The sequence below is a fragment of the Myotis myotis genome, unplaced genomic scaffold (genome assembly GCF_014108235.1).
Source record: "Myotis myotis isolate mMyoMyo1 unplaced genomic scaffold, mMyoMyo1.p scaffold_m19_p_4, whole genome shotgun sequence".
NCBI classification, from domain to species: Eukaryota; Metazoa; Chordata; class Mammalia; order Chiroptera; family Vespertilionidae; genus Myotis; species Myotis myotis.
The window spans coordinates 59602605-59618861 of NW_023416346.1; the positions used below are offsets into that span (position 1 = coordinate 59602605).

The window sequence follows — 16257 nt, forward strand, 5'->3', positions numbered from 1 at the left end:
CCTTTGAAAGATACTGCCCAGGGTGTAATGAATGTGACTCTCATGTGCCTTATCTCTGGCTACTAGCAGAGACTCACCATGAGATTGCAATTTTATCTTTATTTGGCTCTGGAGGTAAGATAGAATACTAGATTTTTAAACTTAACTTGAAACTATACTGAGATCTAATATCTGGTCCCTCAAAGAGGTAGCCCTCTTTGATGTCTCTTAGGGCCTGATAAATTCTGTTCTTTGTTTTTCTTTTCTTTTAAATTTTTATTGATATTTAGAGAGAGAGAGGGTGAGAGAGAGAGAGAGATTTGTTGTTTCACTTATTTATGCATTCATTGGGGATTGAACCTGCAACTTTGGTGTATCAGGATGATGCTCTAACCAATTGAGTTACCGGGCCAGGGCAGAAATTCTGTTCTTGATACATCTCTCTCCTTAAATCCTTTCTACCACTTAGATATTTGTAGGTTTTTGCTTCAACTGTAAAGGTCTCTGGGTGGTTTCTGTACCAGGCGTCACAAATTCACATGCCACCAGAAGGTAAAGAGTTAATATAAACATGTAAATCCTGTAAGGTAATAGGCAACAGATATTAAGGGTTTTTTTTTTTTTTTTTGTATTGTGACCCCTGAATACTCTAGAAATTCTTGGTGACAGCTAATGAGGCCGCCAGTTACAGTGCAGACCATCTTGCATTCTTCAGTGGTTGTCAAAATGTGGTCTGAGGATCCCAAGTGGTCTGTTATTTCCTTGAGGCATTTTGTGGGTTGGTCTCTTAGAGTATTAGGGTTACTTTGTTTTTGGTTTGCTTTTATTTGTTATCTTATCCAAAGAAGCATCATTTTTCACATTTGTTATGGGAGAGGTTTGCAAGGTAGATGTTCTGCAGAGTCATTTACCTTATCATAGTGATTCTAAAATCTAACCGGAAGATTGTGAGATCTATGTAGGCTAAAGTGGGATGCTTTAATTTTATGACTAGCTACCATCTAGTGAGTGATCATTCTGTGCTAGGCATTGTATAATTATAATGCATTACATACACCAGCCCATTCAATCCTCAAAGACAGCAATATGAAACAAGTCAAATGGGTTCTATTATTATGCCTATTTTTACCCATGGGAAAATTGAGGCTTTGAGAGGGTAGGCCATTTGCCCAATGTCATATTCTCATTAGGGGCAGAGGTAGAAATTGAGTCTGCACAACAGCAGAGCCTATTTTTTGTACCATTATTGATTCTTAACCTTGCCTGACAGAATCACCTGCAAATTTGTTTTCAATGCATATAAGTAGGGCCTATCTACAGAGATTCTGATTTAATTGGTCTGGGGTAGGGTGACCAGCACTTATATTTTTTAAAAGCTTTCCAAGTGATTCTAATGTGCAGCCACACTAATGAACACTGCAATCTGCTTTGTTGCCTCAAAACTCAGCGACCTCAGCTGTTTCTCAGGGAAATACAAGGTACATGCTGGGAAATGAGTGAAAAGTGAGAGAAACAAGTTTATGGTGGGGTGAGTTTTATGCTCTACTTATGCCTCTCTCTGTCTGATGAAGGCAACATATGTTCTTTATAAGGTAAGTGTGAATAACAAGCTCTGAGGAGAGTTTGCACGGCAATGGCTCTTTCCGCAGCTTCACAGGTAGTGCTAATTCAGACCCTACATGGCATCAGACTGAATGTGTCAGTTGTATCATAATCCCAACTGACAAGCAGCTATACTAGGAAAATACTGTTCTTCTACTTTAACTCTTTGAGTTGCTTCCAAAAGAAAAACAAGATCATATTGTACATGCATCAGCTTTTTGTAGCTGTCAGGACTATGTTGGAATCTGAGCCTAACCCAGATATGTACAGCCCTTTCTAGATATATTATGTTCTGTGAGCACTGCCTATGTGCTGTGTTCTCTCTCATGGTGGAGTTTCTAGCCAGTTGTCTGGTCTTCCTGGAGAGGCAGAGGCAGCAACTGAAACCCAAACGTCAGATCTTTGCCAGGATCCCTGAGCACTGAGCCATGAGGAGAGAGCAAGCCTGCTTTGTTTCATTGTACCTGTAGTCTTTTTTGCCCTTGACTGGAGGCCATGGAGTACAGAGTGAAGGTCCTCTACTCCAGAAACATCAGCATCACCTAGAAACTTGTTAGAAATGCCAATTCTCAGGCCCTGCCCCAGACCCACTAAATCAGAAACTCTGGAGATAGGACCCAGCAGTCTGTTTTAACAAGCCCTCCAGGGATTTTTATGCACACTAGAATTTGGGAACTGCTGGTTAAAAATAAAAATATTAAAAGTGGAGACACAGACACCAGACAGCTGAATTCAAGTTCTGATTCCACTACCTGCTATGTGACGTTGGGCAAACTACTGATCCCTCTCTAAGTCTCAGTTACCTCATCTGTAAAATACAACTACCAATTTTCTTATCTATAAAATAGGTACTTACATGGGATAATGCACATAGATCACTCAGCACAGCACAAAGTACAGAGTAAGGATTCAATAAATGTTGAATCTGTATTATTATCATAAGGACAGTTCTGGATAATCACTTTCATTTCCAATGTGATTGAATTCCTTTGGAAAATATCCTAATTACTATAAGATCAGAAACCAAAATGCATCTTAAAACTCAATGGGTATGGGACAAAAGTATTTAATATACCAGTTTCTTCACAGAATTGTTGAACATAAAGGGAGGCACTTTAAAAGCAATCTAGTCCAACCTAACAATTGCTTTTAAAAGAAATAACAGGTGCATAGCATCAGGAAAGAAAGATAAGCGGCTGAGGATGGTGATTTGGAGAGGAGTGAAATTATAGCCCCTCAGTTGTTATAAAATTTGGGCCCTTGATGCTGAGTCAAGGCATGAAGTTGAAGTCCATATACTGATAGCATTCTGGTGTGCAGCAGGACATGGGACAGATGTCTCCATGTTATTTCTCTATATTTAGCCTTGAGGGATGAGCGGCCATAGTCAGAATGCTATTGACATTTAATTGCAAATTTTAGCACTATAAAAAGCAAAGGGTTGGGATCTTATTAAGTGAGAAATTGAACATCAGCACCAGCCATGCACATCTGAGGTAGTAAATATCTGTTACCCTAGAAACCAGAACATAAAGGTAGCTAGGTAGTTTGGTGACAGTTTCCAGGGTAATTCATCCCACATACAACATAAGAGTTTTTCTATTATGTTAACTCATTCTCTACATGCCCACTGGACTTTCACTCAATGTTTCACTATCATCTCCCTCCCCCAAAAGACTCCCTTTATGACTTTCCTATTTTTTTAAATGCCAGTGCCATTTTCCTAAGTACTATTGTCAAAACCCTTGATAAAAATAAACAAAAAACAAACAACAGCAAAAAAAACTCCCTTGATGTTTATCATGAACCAAAAGGCCCCAAAAGTAATATGCATCTCCACACCTAAGAGATATATTTCCTGATTTAGACATATAAATCAGGAAATGATGACTCTTCAATTGAAAAATATTTTTTAAAGTTCACTGTAGTTGAAACTAGCCATCTTTAACTCTTCCCCCAAGCAACTTCTTGTAAATATAATTTGTAGATATTCTGCCAATGAAATTAAGATGCTTCCCAATATCTCACCTGGGAGCTACCAACTTAGAATGAAATTCATGTTAAATGAGCTGTTACCTTGGCAACTGTAGCATGTAATGAGGATAGGAGGCAGGTAATATTGTAATGACAGAAGATTCTGGTAACTAGTTAGAGACAGTGGAAAAAAGAACATGGGAGAGTCAGTGTTTGTCCAGCACTGTTCAAGTAACTGGAACACCAGTCTGGTAGATGTGTTACAAATAACCCAGTCAAAGAGCCCTCAAAACCATTCAACTCCATGTGTTCAAATTGCAAGTGAACTTCTGATTGTTAGTTTGGTTTCTCAGGTACATTAATAGCTGGTAGGTATAACACCAGAAAGGAGATAAGAATATTTCAGTCACTAAAAACTATATTTTTCACTGGCATCTGGCTTGAAAGCCAGTCTCCTATAAATCCTCAGAGTACATTAGTCCCTAAGAGTCTAAATCACTTCCACAGGAATTGATCAAATCTAGTTCTCAGTTTTACAGTCTGGACTATGGGGTTTTCACCACGATTCATCAATTCACATTTTTCTCTGATATTTTACTTTTTCTTATTATCAATGTAATGCCTGTCCATTGAAGAAAAATTAGAAAGTATAGAAATGAAAAAGCAGTCAAAAAATGAATCACCCTCAAACTCACTATCTAGAGTAAACAGTATCTAAATTAAACACTCAGCATATTGCCTTTTAATGCATTTTTTATTTGCAAACTTCAGATTACACTGAATGCACAATTCTTTATTTTACCTTTTTAACTTAAGGTTGCCTTCCTCACATATTTCCATGTTACTACAAACTTTCAAAGACACAATTTTAAGTTACATTTTTGTTGAAGAATAACATACATACAGAAAAGTATACATATCCAAAGAGTCCAACTCAGTAAATTTTCACAAAGTGAATACACCTGTATAACCAGAATCCAGAATATTACCAGCTCTCAGAAGCTCCCTAATGCCCTCTGCCAATCACCCCACTCCCTAAAGGTAATGATAGCCCTGGCTGATGTGGCTCAGATGGTTGGGCATTGTCCCATGCACCAAAAAGTTGCTGGTTAGATTCATAGTCAGGGCACATGCCCAGGTGCAGGCTCCATTCCTATCAGGGGGCTGCCTAAGCAGATTGATGTTTCCCTCTTACATTGATGTTTCTCTTTCTCTTTCCTTCTCCCTTCCTCTCTCTCTAAAAATTAATAAAAACATTTTTAAAAATAACAGACAAGAGGGTGGTGAAGACCTGGGGATGGGTAGGGGCTGGGCAGACAGGGTTAAAGGGGAAAGGGAATGGGAGACATCCATAATACTATTAACAATAAAAAATATATTTTAAAAATAAAGGTAATGGTGACATCCTGACTTCTAAAACCATACCATGAATGTAATTTTAGTGGCTTTGCAATAGTTTATGGAAAGACCATATTTTATGTAACCATTCCCCATTTATTTAATGTTGGACATTAAAGATGCTTTTTATTTTTATTTTTTAAACTAGAGGCCCGGTGTACAAAAATTTGTGCACTCGGGGGGGGGGGGGGCGGGGGGAGGGTCCCTCAGCCCGGCCTGTGCCCTCTCGCAGTCTGGGACCCCTCGGGAGATAACGACCTGCTGGCTTAGGCCTGCTCCCAGGTGGCAGAGGGCAGGCCCAATCCCTAGGTGCAGCCCCTGGTCGGGCTCAGAGCAGGGCCGATTGGGGAGTTGGGATGCCACCCCCTGTCATTCACAGAGCAGGGCGGATTGGGAGGTTGCGATGCCACCCTCAGTAACGCTCATGGTAGGGCCAATTGGGGGGTTGGGGCACCATCCCCTGTCACACTCAAGGCAGGGTCGATGGGGAGGTTGCGGCGCCACCCTCTGTCACTCACAGAGCACGGCCTATCAGGAGGGTTGGGGCTCTGTACCCTGTCAGGCACAGAGCAGGGCCAATCAGGGGGTTGGGGAGCTGCCCTCTATCACCCACAGAGCAGGGCCGATCAGGGGGTTGGGGCGCCGCCACTGTCACTCTCAGGGCAGGGCCAATGGGGAGGTTATGGCTCTACCCCGTCACACACAGAGGAGGGCCCGTGGGGGGAGGGAGGGTTGGGGCTCCGCACCCTGTCACACACAGAGCCGCAGGACGATCAGGGGGTTGGGGAGCTCCCCCCTATCAGGCACAGAGCAGGGCTGATCAGGGCGTTGGGGCGCCTTCCCCTGTCATGAACAGAGCAGGGCGGATAAGGAGGTTGTGGCCCCGCCCCCTGTCACACACAGAGCCTCAGGGAGATCAGGGGGTTTGGTCGCTGCCCCCTGTCACACTGATCCCGGTGCCGGGAGGCCTCACGGCTCCTCTGATCCCGGTGCTGGGAGGTATATTACCCTTTTACTATATAGGATAGAGGCCTGGTGCATAGGTGGGGCTGGCTGGCTTGCCCTGAAGGGTGTCCTGCATCAGGGTGGGGGTCCCCACTGGGGTGCCTGGCCAGCCTGGGTAAGGGGCTGAGGGCTGTTTTCAGGCTGGCGGGTGAAGGAAGCTCCCAACCGCTCCTTTTTTTCTTTTTCTTTTTTTTATTCTGGGCCAGCTTTAGCTTTGAGGCTTGGCTCCAGCTCTTAGGCCTCCGCTGCTAAAAGTGGTTTCTGGCCTTTGTTTACAATGTTGCGATCCTGCTGGCTGAAGCCCGGCGGACTAAAGCAGGTTTCTGGGGTTTTGTTTAGCTTCTATATTTGTTACGTAGTTGCTTAGAGTTGCAGCTCAGAGGCCTGCAGCGGCAGGCGGGGAACGTTGGAGTCCTCCATCACTGAAGCAAGCAAGCCTCATGTTAGTTTCAAGCTGCCTGGCTGCCGGCCGCCATCTTGGCTGGCAGTTAATTTGCATATTGCCCTGATTAGCCAATGGGAAGGGTAGCGGTCGTACGCTAATTATCATGTTTCTCTTTTATTAGATAGGATTCTTTATCATTTAAAGTGTCACATATGTCTCCTTTTCCCCCCATTGACCTCTCCCCAGCCACTCCTACCCCTCAGCACATGCCCTCATCTCCCTACTGTCGTGTCCATTGGTTATGCTTACATGCATGCATACAAATCCTTTGGTTGATCTCTTAGCCCCCTTACCATCCTCCCCTGCCTTTCTTCTGAGTTTTCAAGCTCTGTTTAATGCTTCTATGTCTCTGGATCTATTTTTGTTCATCAGTTTGTGTTGTTCATTATGTTCCACAAATGAGTGAGATCATGTGATATTTATCTTTCTCCGACTGGCTTATTTCGCTTAGCATAATGCTCTCCATGGCCATTCATGCTGTTGCAAATGGTTAGAGTTCTTTCTTTTTTACAGCAGAGTAGTATTCCATTGTGTAGATATACCACAGTTTTTTAATCCACTCATGTACTGATGGGCATTTAGACTGTTTCCAAATCTTAGCCATGGGAAATTGCACTGATAGGAACATAGGGGTGGGTATATCCTTTCTTTTTTTAATTTTGTTTTATTGCTTAAAGTATTACAAAGAGTATTAAATATGTCTCTTTTTTTTTCCCCTTGACCTTCCCCCGGACTCCCCTAGCCCCCAGTGTCTTGTGTCCATTGGTTATGCTTATATGCATGTATACAAGTCCTTTGGTTAATCTCTTACCCCCTGCCCCCAACCCTCCCAGCCTTCCCGCTGTAGTTTGACAGTCTGTTCGATAATGCTCTGCCTCTGTATCTATTTTTGTTCATCAGTTTATAATGGTCTTTATTATCCATGAATGAGTGAGATCATGTGGTATTTTTCTTTCATTGACTGGCTTATATCACTTAGCATAATGCTCTCCAGTTCCATCCATGCTGTTGCAAATGGTAAGAATTCCTTCTTTTTCACAGCAGCATAGTATCCATTGTGTAGATGTACCACAGTTTTTTAATCCATTCATCTGCTGATGGGCACTTAGGCTGTCTCCAGATCTTAGCTATGGTAAATTGTGCTGCTATGAACATAGGGATGCATATATCCTTTCTGATTGGTGTTTCTGATTTCTTCGGATATATTCCTAGAAGTGGGATCACTGGGTCAAATGGGAGTTCCATTTTTAAGTTTTGAGGAAACTCCATACTGTTTTCCACAGTGGCTGCACCAGTCTGCATTCCCACCAGCAGTGAAGGAGGGTTCCTTTTTCTCAACATCCTTGCCAGCACTTGTCGTTTATTGATTTGTTGATGATAGCCATTCTGATAGGTGTGAGCTGGTACCTCATTGTTGTTTTGATTTGCATCTCTCAGATGATTAGTGACTTTGAGCATGTTTTCATATGTCTCTTGGCCTTTTGTATGTCCACTTTCGAAAAGTATCTATTCAGATCCTTTACCCATTTTTTGATTGGATTGTTTATCTTCCTTTTGTTAAGATGTATGAGTTCCCTATAAATTTTGGAGATTAAAACCTTATTGGATATAATATTCGCAAATATGTTCTCTCATGCAGTGGGCTTTCTTGTTGTTTTGTTGATGGTTTATTTTGCTGTGCAGAAGCTTTTTATTTTGATGTAGTCTCATATGTTTATTTTCTTCTTAGTTTCCATTGTTCTAGGAGCTGTATTGGTAAATATATTGCTACAACATATTTCTGATATTTTGCTACCTATAGATTCTCCTAAGATTTTTATGGTTTCTCATCTTATGTTTAAGCCTTTTATCCATTTTGAGTTTATTTTTGTGTATGGTATAAATTGGTGGTCTAGTTTCATTTTTTTTGCATGTATCTGTCCAATTTTCCCAACACCATTTATTGAAGAGATTGTCTTGACTCCATTGTATGCTCTAGCCTCCTCTGTCAAATATTAATTGAGCATAATGGCTTGGGTAGATTTCTGGATCCTCTATTCTGTTCCATTGGTCTATATGTCTGTTCTTGTGCCAGTACCAGGCAGTTTTGAGAACAATGGCTTTGTAATGTAGCTTGATATCTGGTACTGTGATCCCTCCAACTTTGTTCTTCTTTCTCAGGATTGCTGTTGCTATTCAGGGTCTTTTTTTATTCCATGTGAATTTTTGGAAAGTTTGTTATAGGTCTGTGAAATATGCCAATGGTATTTTAATTGGGATTGCATTGAATCTATAGATTACTTTTTGGTAGTATGGACATTTTAATGATGTTGATTATACCAACCCATGAACACGGTATATTCTTCCATTTGTTTATGTCTTCCTCTCTCTTTTTGCAACATATGTTGTTTCCCAAGTACAGGTCTTTTACTTCCTTAGTTAAGTTTATTCCTAGGTATCTTAATTTTTTTGGTTGTAATGGTAAATGGGGATGTTTTTTTAGTTGCTTGTTCTGTGAGTTCATTATTGGTATATAAAAATGCCATAGATTTCTGGACGTTAATTTTGTATCCTGCTACATTGCAGAATTCACTTATTAAGTCTAGTAGTTTTTTGATGGAGTCTTTAGGGTTTTCTATGTACAATATCATGTCATCTGTGAATAATGACAGTTTTACTTCTTCTTTTCCAATTTGGATGCCTTTTATTTCTTCTTGTCTGATTGCTATGGCTAGCACTTCCAGTCCTATGTTGAACAGGAGTGGTGAAAGTGGGCATCCCTGTCTTGTTCCTGTTCTTAGGGGAAATGGTTTTAGTTTTTGCCCATTGTGTATGATGTTGGCTATAGGTTTGTCATATAAGGCTTTATTATGTTGAGGTATGATCCCTCTATTCCCACTTTGCTGAGAGTTTTTATCAAGAAAGGGTGTTGGATTTTAGCAATGCTTTTTCTGCATCAACTGATATGATTATGTGATTTTTGTCTCTCAGTTTGTTTTTGTGATGTATCACGTTTGTTGATTTGCTGATATTGTACCAGCCTTGCATCCCCGGAATAAATCCCACTTGATTATGGTATATGACCTTTCTAATGTAATGCTGGATCTGATTTGCTAGAATTTTGTTGAGGATTTTAGCATCTGTGTTCAGGGATATTGGCCTGTAATTCTCTTTCTTTGTAGTGTCTTTATCTGGTTTTGGGATTAGGGTAATGCTGGCTTCATAGAAAGAGCTTGCAAGTGTGCCTTCCTCTTGAATTTTATGGAATAGTCTGAGGAGGATAGGTTTTATTTCTTCCTTGAATGTTTGGTAAAACTCCCGTGTGAAGCCGTCTGGACCAGGGCTTTTGTTTGCTGGAAGTTTTTGATTACTGTTTCAATTTCATCAGTAGTTATCATCCCATTCAGATTTTATTATTCTTCCTGATTAACTTTTGGAAAATTGTATTTTTCTAGCAATATGTTCATTTCATCTAGGTTGTCCAGTTTGTTGGAGTAGAGTTGTTTGTAGTATTTTTTTTTAATTCTTTGTATGTCTCTGTTTTTAGATGTTACTACACCTCTTTCATTTCTGATTTTTTTTTTAGTCCTCTCTCTTTGTTTCTTGGTGAGCCGAGGTAGACGTTCATCAGTCTTGTTTATCCTTTCAAAGAACCAGCCCTTGGTTTTATTGATCTGTTGTTTTGTTGTTGTTGTTGTTTGTGGGATTTTTGGTCTCTATGTTTATTTCTGCTCTGATCTTTATTATTTCCTTCCTTCTGCTTACTCTGGGTTTTTCTTGCTGTTCTCTTTATAATTCTTTAAGTTGTAGGGTTAGATAATTTATTACCAGTTTTTCTTGTTTTTTGAGGTAAACATGTAGAGCTGTGCACTTCCCTCTCAGGACTGCTTTCACTGTGTCCCATAGATTTTGGATTGTTGTGTTTTCATTGTCGTTTGTTTCCAGGATGGTTTTTATTTCTTCTTTGATCTCTTTGGTAACCCAATCATTGTTTAATAGCATGCTATTTAACCTCCAAGTGTTTGATTTTTTAACTGTTTTTATTTTAGTTGATTTCTAATGTTATGCCATTGTGATCTGAGAAGATGCTTGATATGATTTCTATCTTCTTGAATTTGAAGAGACTGCCTGTGTCCTGATATGTGGTCTATCTTTGATAATGTCCCATGTGCACTCGAGAAGAATGTATATTCCATTGCTTTGGGGTGAAATGTTCTGAAGATGTCAACGAGTTCCATCTGATCTACTGAGTTGTTTAGGATTTCTGTTTCTTTGTTGATTTTTTTTGTCTAGAAGATTTATCCAGTGATATCAATGGAGTATTAAAGTCCCCTACTATGATTGTATTGCTGTCAGTTCTCCCTTGATATCTTCCAGAAGTATTTTGATGTATTTGGGTGCTCCTGTATTGGGTGCATATATGTTTATCAGAGTTATATCCACTTATTTTATCGATCCCTTTAGTATTACGAAGTGGCTTTCCTTATCTCTTGTTATGGCCTTCACTTTGAGGTCTATTTTGTCAGAAATAAGTATTGCTACTTCAGCTTTTTTTTTTTTAATTTCCATTTGCCCAAAAAATATTTTTCCATTTCTTTACTTTCAGTCTGTGTGAATCCCTTGTTCTGAGGTGGGTCTCTTGTAGACAACATATATATGGGTCATTTTTTTTTATATCTATTCAGCCACCTGATGTCTTTTGATTGGAGCATTTAATCCATTTACATTTAAGGTTATATTGATAAGTATTTGTTTGTAGCCATTTTTATTCTTTATACTTGTGTTCCTTCTTCCGTTTCTATTTCTTCTTTTTACAACAGTCCCTTTAGCATTTGTTGCATTGCTGGCTTGGTAGTAATAAACTCCCTTAGTCTTTTTTTCATATGTGAAGCTCCTGATTTTACCTTCAATTTTGAATGATAGCCTTGGTTTGAATTCAGTCCCTTGTTTTGCATCACTTTGTATACTTCATTTCATTCCCTTCTGGCCTGATGTGTTTCTGTTGAGAAATCACTTGATAATCTAATGGGAAATCCCTTATGGGTAACTCTCTGTCTCTCTTTTGCAGCCCTTAAGAATCTCTCGTTGTTGTTAACATTTGCCATTGTAATTATGACATGTCTTAGTGTGAGTCTTTTTGGGTTGATCTTTTTTGGGACCCTCTGTGCTTGTGTGAATTTTTTCTTCCCCAAATACGGTAAGTTTTCTGTCATTATTTCTTCAAATAGGTTTTCTAATCCTTGCTCCTCTTTTGTTTTTTTTGTCTTTTCATAATTTTCTTTCTCTTGGTCCTCTTCTTGTCCTTCTGGCACCCCAATTATATGGATGTTACTTCGTTTCATGTTGTCCCAAAGCTCACTTAAGCTCTCCTCTGCTTTCTAGTTTTTTCTCCAATTGCTGTTCAGATTGGGTGTTTTTTTCTACCCTGTCATCTAACTCGCTAATTCAGTCCTCTGCTTCTTCTAGCCTACTGTTGAAACCTTCCATTGTGTTTTTTATTGTGGCTATGTCATTCTACATTTCCTCTTGATTCTTACTTATGTTGGTAATTTTCTCTGCCAGCCAGTTTAGGAACTTTATGACCCTACTCTGAATTCTTTCTCTGACATATTGCTTGCCTCCATTTCATTTAGTTCCTTTTCTGGCTCTTCCTCCTTTTCTTTCCTTGGGGAGTTGTTTCTTTGTCTCCCCATTTTTCTGTCTCTCTCTGGCCCTGGGACCCTGCTTGGGGTTTGAGAGGTTGAAGACTCTATTAGGCCAATGATCCACAAATCATTAGCCCAGAGGCTGGGTCTGCCTTGAGTCTCATATCTTTATTGTTTCTGCTCTGAGTTGTATCCCTTCTCCCACGAATCTGGTCCATCAGTTGTCCACTTCAGATGCTCGGGGTGGTGGGTGCACATGCACAGTTCCTCTGGTGTGCAACTCCCTGTCAGGACCCAGTGCCCTCTGGTATGCAATTCACTGTGGGGCCCTGGCAGCCATAGCAGGCCGGTGCCTTCGATCCCTCTGGCAGTGCCCATGCAGCACTGTCCTGTGGCCCCTGGCTGGGCACACCAGATTGCCCCTGCAGTGCTCTCATGTGGCTTGGAGTGAAGCGCATGCTGGGTTGCTCTGGGTCACCCTTCCTGGGGCCCTGAGTGAAGCAGGCACAGGTTTCTCTGTGTCACACTCTGTGCTCTCCTGTGGCCTGGAGTGGGGAATGGGCTGGGTTGCTCTGGGTCACTCTGGCAGCAGGCCCCAGGGCTTGGGGTGGAGCAGGCACCAGATGGCTCTGTGTCAAGCTAGCACTGTGGTATGCAAATCCCAGCTCGTGAGCCACATGTGGCTCTTTGGCCCCTTGAGTGTGGCTCTTCCACAAAATATCACGTGCCGGCGCGCATGTACAGTGCGATTGAAACTTCGTGGTCCATGCACAGAAGTCAGTATTTTGTGGAAGTCCCGGTATTTTGTGGAAGAGCCACACTCAAGGATCAAAGAGCCATGGTTTGCTGAGCTGCAGTTTGCTAACCACTGGGCTAGCAGCATGATTCTGGGGCCCAGGGCAGGGTTGGGGCACAGGTGTCCCCCTGGCTTGTACTCACTGTAGGGTTCTGGAGCCAGATCCTGGGATCTTGGGTCCCGGCAGGCTATTGAGGAGGCCTGGTGCAGGAGGTCACTCTGGTGAGTGCTCACTGCTGATGTCTGGGAGCCTGCCGGAAGTTACTGCGCCACTCAGTGCCAGGGCACAGTGCTTGTTCCACATGGGTTATGGCTGGCAAGCAGCTTTCTCTAGGTGTCCTCTGCCCTTCCTTGTTGAAAATTATATCCTCAGCTGTGTCTAATTTGTTAATTCCAGGTAGATGTTCTCTGATTTAGTTGCCTTTCCAGCCTGGCCCCAGGAGGAGGTGCACACTACTTCTGCCTATTCAGCCACCACTTTTCTCTTAAAATCTTGAAGATGGTTTTTATTTTTGACCCTGAAACTATTTGGGCATATTTCTTTATCCACATCTCTACTTCCTTAGAATAGATTCCTAGAAATTTCTGGGACAAATGTTATGAAAATTTTAAAGGCTCTTGATTCTAATTGCTTTCTGGGAAGGGTATCAGTTCACAGTCCTGCCAGCAATGTGTGAGAGTGCCTGTGTCACTGTCTGTATAACTTGAGGAATATCAGTGCTTTTTAATTTTTTTAGTTTTTTATCAGTGCTTTTTAAATCTTCACCAGTTTGATATGTAAAATAATATTATCTACTTGATGTAATTTGTGTCTTCTGTTCTTATCAGTGAGGTAGAACAAAGCACTTTACCTTATATTTCTTTTCTTTTTTAAATTTTTATTTTTGAGAGTATGTTTTCTAAAGCTGGAGATAGTGAAACAAGGAAGGGCCTACTATAAAAGAAGCAATAGGAGAGAGCCAAGGCGGGGGCTGCATTGGCTCACTGGAAAGTCAGAGAAAAGGTTGCCTTGGAGATAGGGGGTTAGCCCAGGATGAGCTGCTGCTGCCCATTGCTCCCATGGTTGCAAGTCTCATGGGGTCCCTTACTCAAAAAGGATATTTGAGTGGGCATGCCCCAAGGACTGTGTGCCTACCCTATATTTATTTTCCTGGAAATTATCTTTTGGTGCCTTTGCCAAGGTCTTTATTGAGGTCTTGTTCTTCATATCAGTTTATATAAGCTCTTTATATAGTAAAGATAATGACTCTTTGCCATTCCTGTATATCTTGTTCTGTTTGTTTGCTGTTTATTAATTTGTTAATTACATTTTTACATATAGAAGTTTTTAAGGCTTATGTATTAAAATCTACCTACATGATAGGTTTTGTGTTTGTTTTTTTTTTAACTTCTTTTCATTTTAAAAAGTCCTCTTCCATCCACATTTCAGCATAATCACCTATATTTTATTTTAGGGATTTTATGATTTGAGTTTTTTACCTTCAACTAATTCATCTGGAAGTTCAGTTGATGCATGGTGGTAGGCTGAAATTTCAATGGGCATCAACTGGGATGCTTGTTAAAAACCCAGATATTCCTGAGCCTTAACCCCTGAGATTTGGATTCTGTAGGTGTGAGATGGGGTTCAAGAGCCCTCATTTGTTACACTCACCCAGCCAATTACATTGCAGAAAAGCCCCCATCCACATTTTGAGAAATTCTTGCAGATGCTGTGTGGCAGGCCTTACTACAGAGAATTAGCTCTTCCCATCTGGATGACTGCAGCAGTTTTCCTCAGCTTCCAGTTCACTGTACCTTAAAATCTGTTCTACACACACCTACTAGGATTCTCTTCCAGAAACATCTCATGAAAAACTCTTCATTAGCTTCCAATTGTTAAGGAACTAGATCAAACCCCTCAGCTCAGCACTCCAGAACCTTCATTATCTTCCTGGAACTATTCATGTGATCAGCTGGATCTCCAGTTATTCTGGAACCACTCTCCTAGCCAGCCAGACCTGCCTCCTCATGGGCCTTGGGACACATACTGCTCATTTCTGTTTTCATGCTTCTGCCCCACCCCCCCACTCCTTTCAGGTTATTCAAACCTATGCATTTAACTCACTTCTCACATTTTCTTCCTTCTCTGACTGCTAAGAAGATCACTGCTTTCCTAGAATTATCAAAACCCATTGTTGCATATTCTCACTTTGTGTATCTTATCTTTCCATCAGCCCATACAATTGAGAGGGCATGTCTTTTAGCCTCTAATACAGTCCTAGTTGGAAGGGAAGCACACCTGAGGAACATGGTTAGTGGAACCAAACTAGCCATAACTGCCAAGTGATTTTAATACATGTTATTTCTGAGAGCTAATGCCATAGCCCTCGGAAATGTTTTGCTTGGACAAAATGAACATGTTTAATATATATATATATATATATATATATATATATATATATATATATATATATATTTAATCCACTCATCTGCTGATTGGCACCTAGGCTGTTCCCAAATCTTAGCTATGGTAAATTGTGCCACTATGAACATAGCGGGTGCATATAGCCTTCTTGATTGGTGTTTCTAGCTTCTTGGGATATATTCCTAGAAGTAGGATCATCTACACAATAGAATACTATGCTGCAGTGAAAAAGAAGGAATTCTTACCATTTTCAACAGTATGGATGGAACTGAAGAGCATTATGCTAAACGAGATAAGCCAGTCAGAGAAAGATAAAGATCACCTGATCTCACTCATTTATGGAATATAATGAACAACATAAACTGATGAACAAAAACAGATCCAGAGAGAGAGCGGCATCGATTAGAGTCCAGCCGTGGGCAAACTACGGCCCGCGGGCCGGATCCGGCCCATTTGAAATGAATAAAACTATTGAAAAAAAAGACCGTACCCTTTTATGTAATGATGTTTACTTTGAATTTATATTAGTTCACACAAACACTCCATCCATGCTTTTGTTCTGGCCCTCTGGTCCAGTTTAAGAACCCATTGTGGCCCTCGAGTCAAAAAGTTTGCCCACCCCTGGATTAGACCATCAAACCTCAGAGGGAAGGTAGGGGAGAGTGGGGGTAAGTGGCAGAGATCAACCAAAGGACTTTTATGCATGCATATAAGCCTAAACAATGGATACAGACAACAGGGGGTGAGGGCATGAGTGGAGGGATAGGAGACAACAGGGCAATAAGGACACATATGTAATACCTTAATAAAGAAAATAGTTTTTTATTGATTTCAGAGAGGTAGGGAGAGGAAGAGAGAGGTAGAAACATCAATGATGAGAGAGAATCACTGATCAGCTGCCTCCTGCATGTCCCTCACTGGGGATTGAACCCACAACCTGAGCATGTGCCCAGGACCCTTCAGTTCGCAGGCTGTTGCTCTATCTACTGAGCCAAACTGGCTAGGGCAAAAATGAGCATGTTTGACAAAT

The 16257-nt window shown here is 41.0% G+C and overlaps 1 protein-coding gene across 1 annotated transcript in view; it reads left to right on the plus strand.

Moving 5' to 3' along the window:
• The first annotated feature begins 1612 nt into the window (after nucleotides 1–1612).
• TRMT2B (tRNA methyltransferase 2 homolog B) overlaps nucleotides 1613–16257 on the plus strand; it is a 56417-nt gene continuing 41772 nt past the window's right edge. The window contains exon 1 of the mRNA XM_036304143.1: nucleotides 1613–1636. Coding sequence (XP_036160036.1) covers nucleotides 1613–1636 — 24 coding nt within the window. The remainder of the gene's footprint in view (nucleotides 1637–16257) is intronic.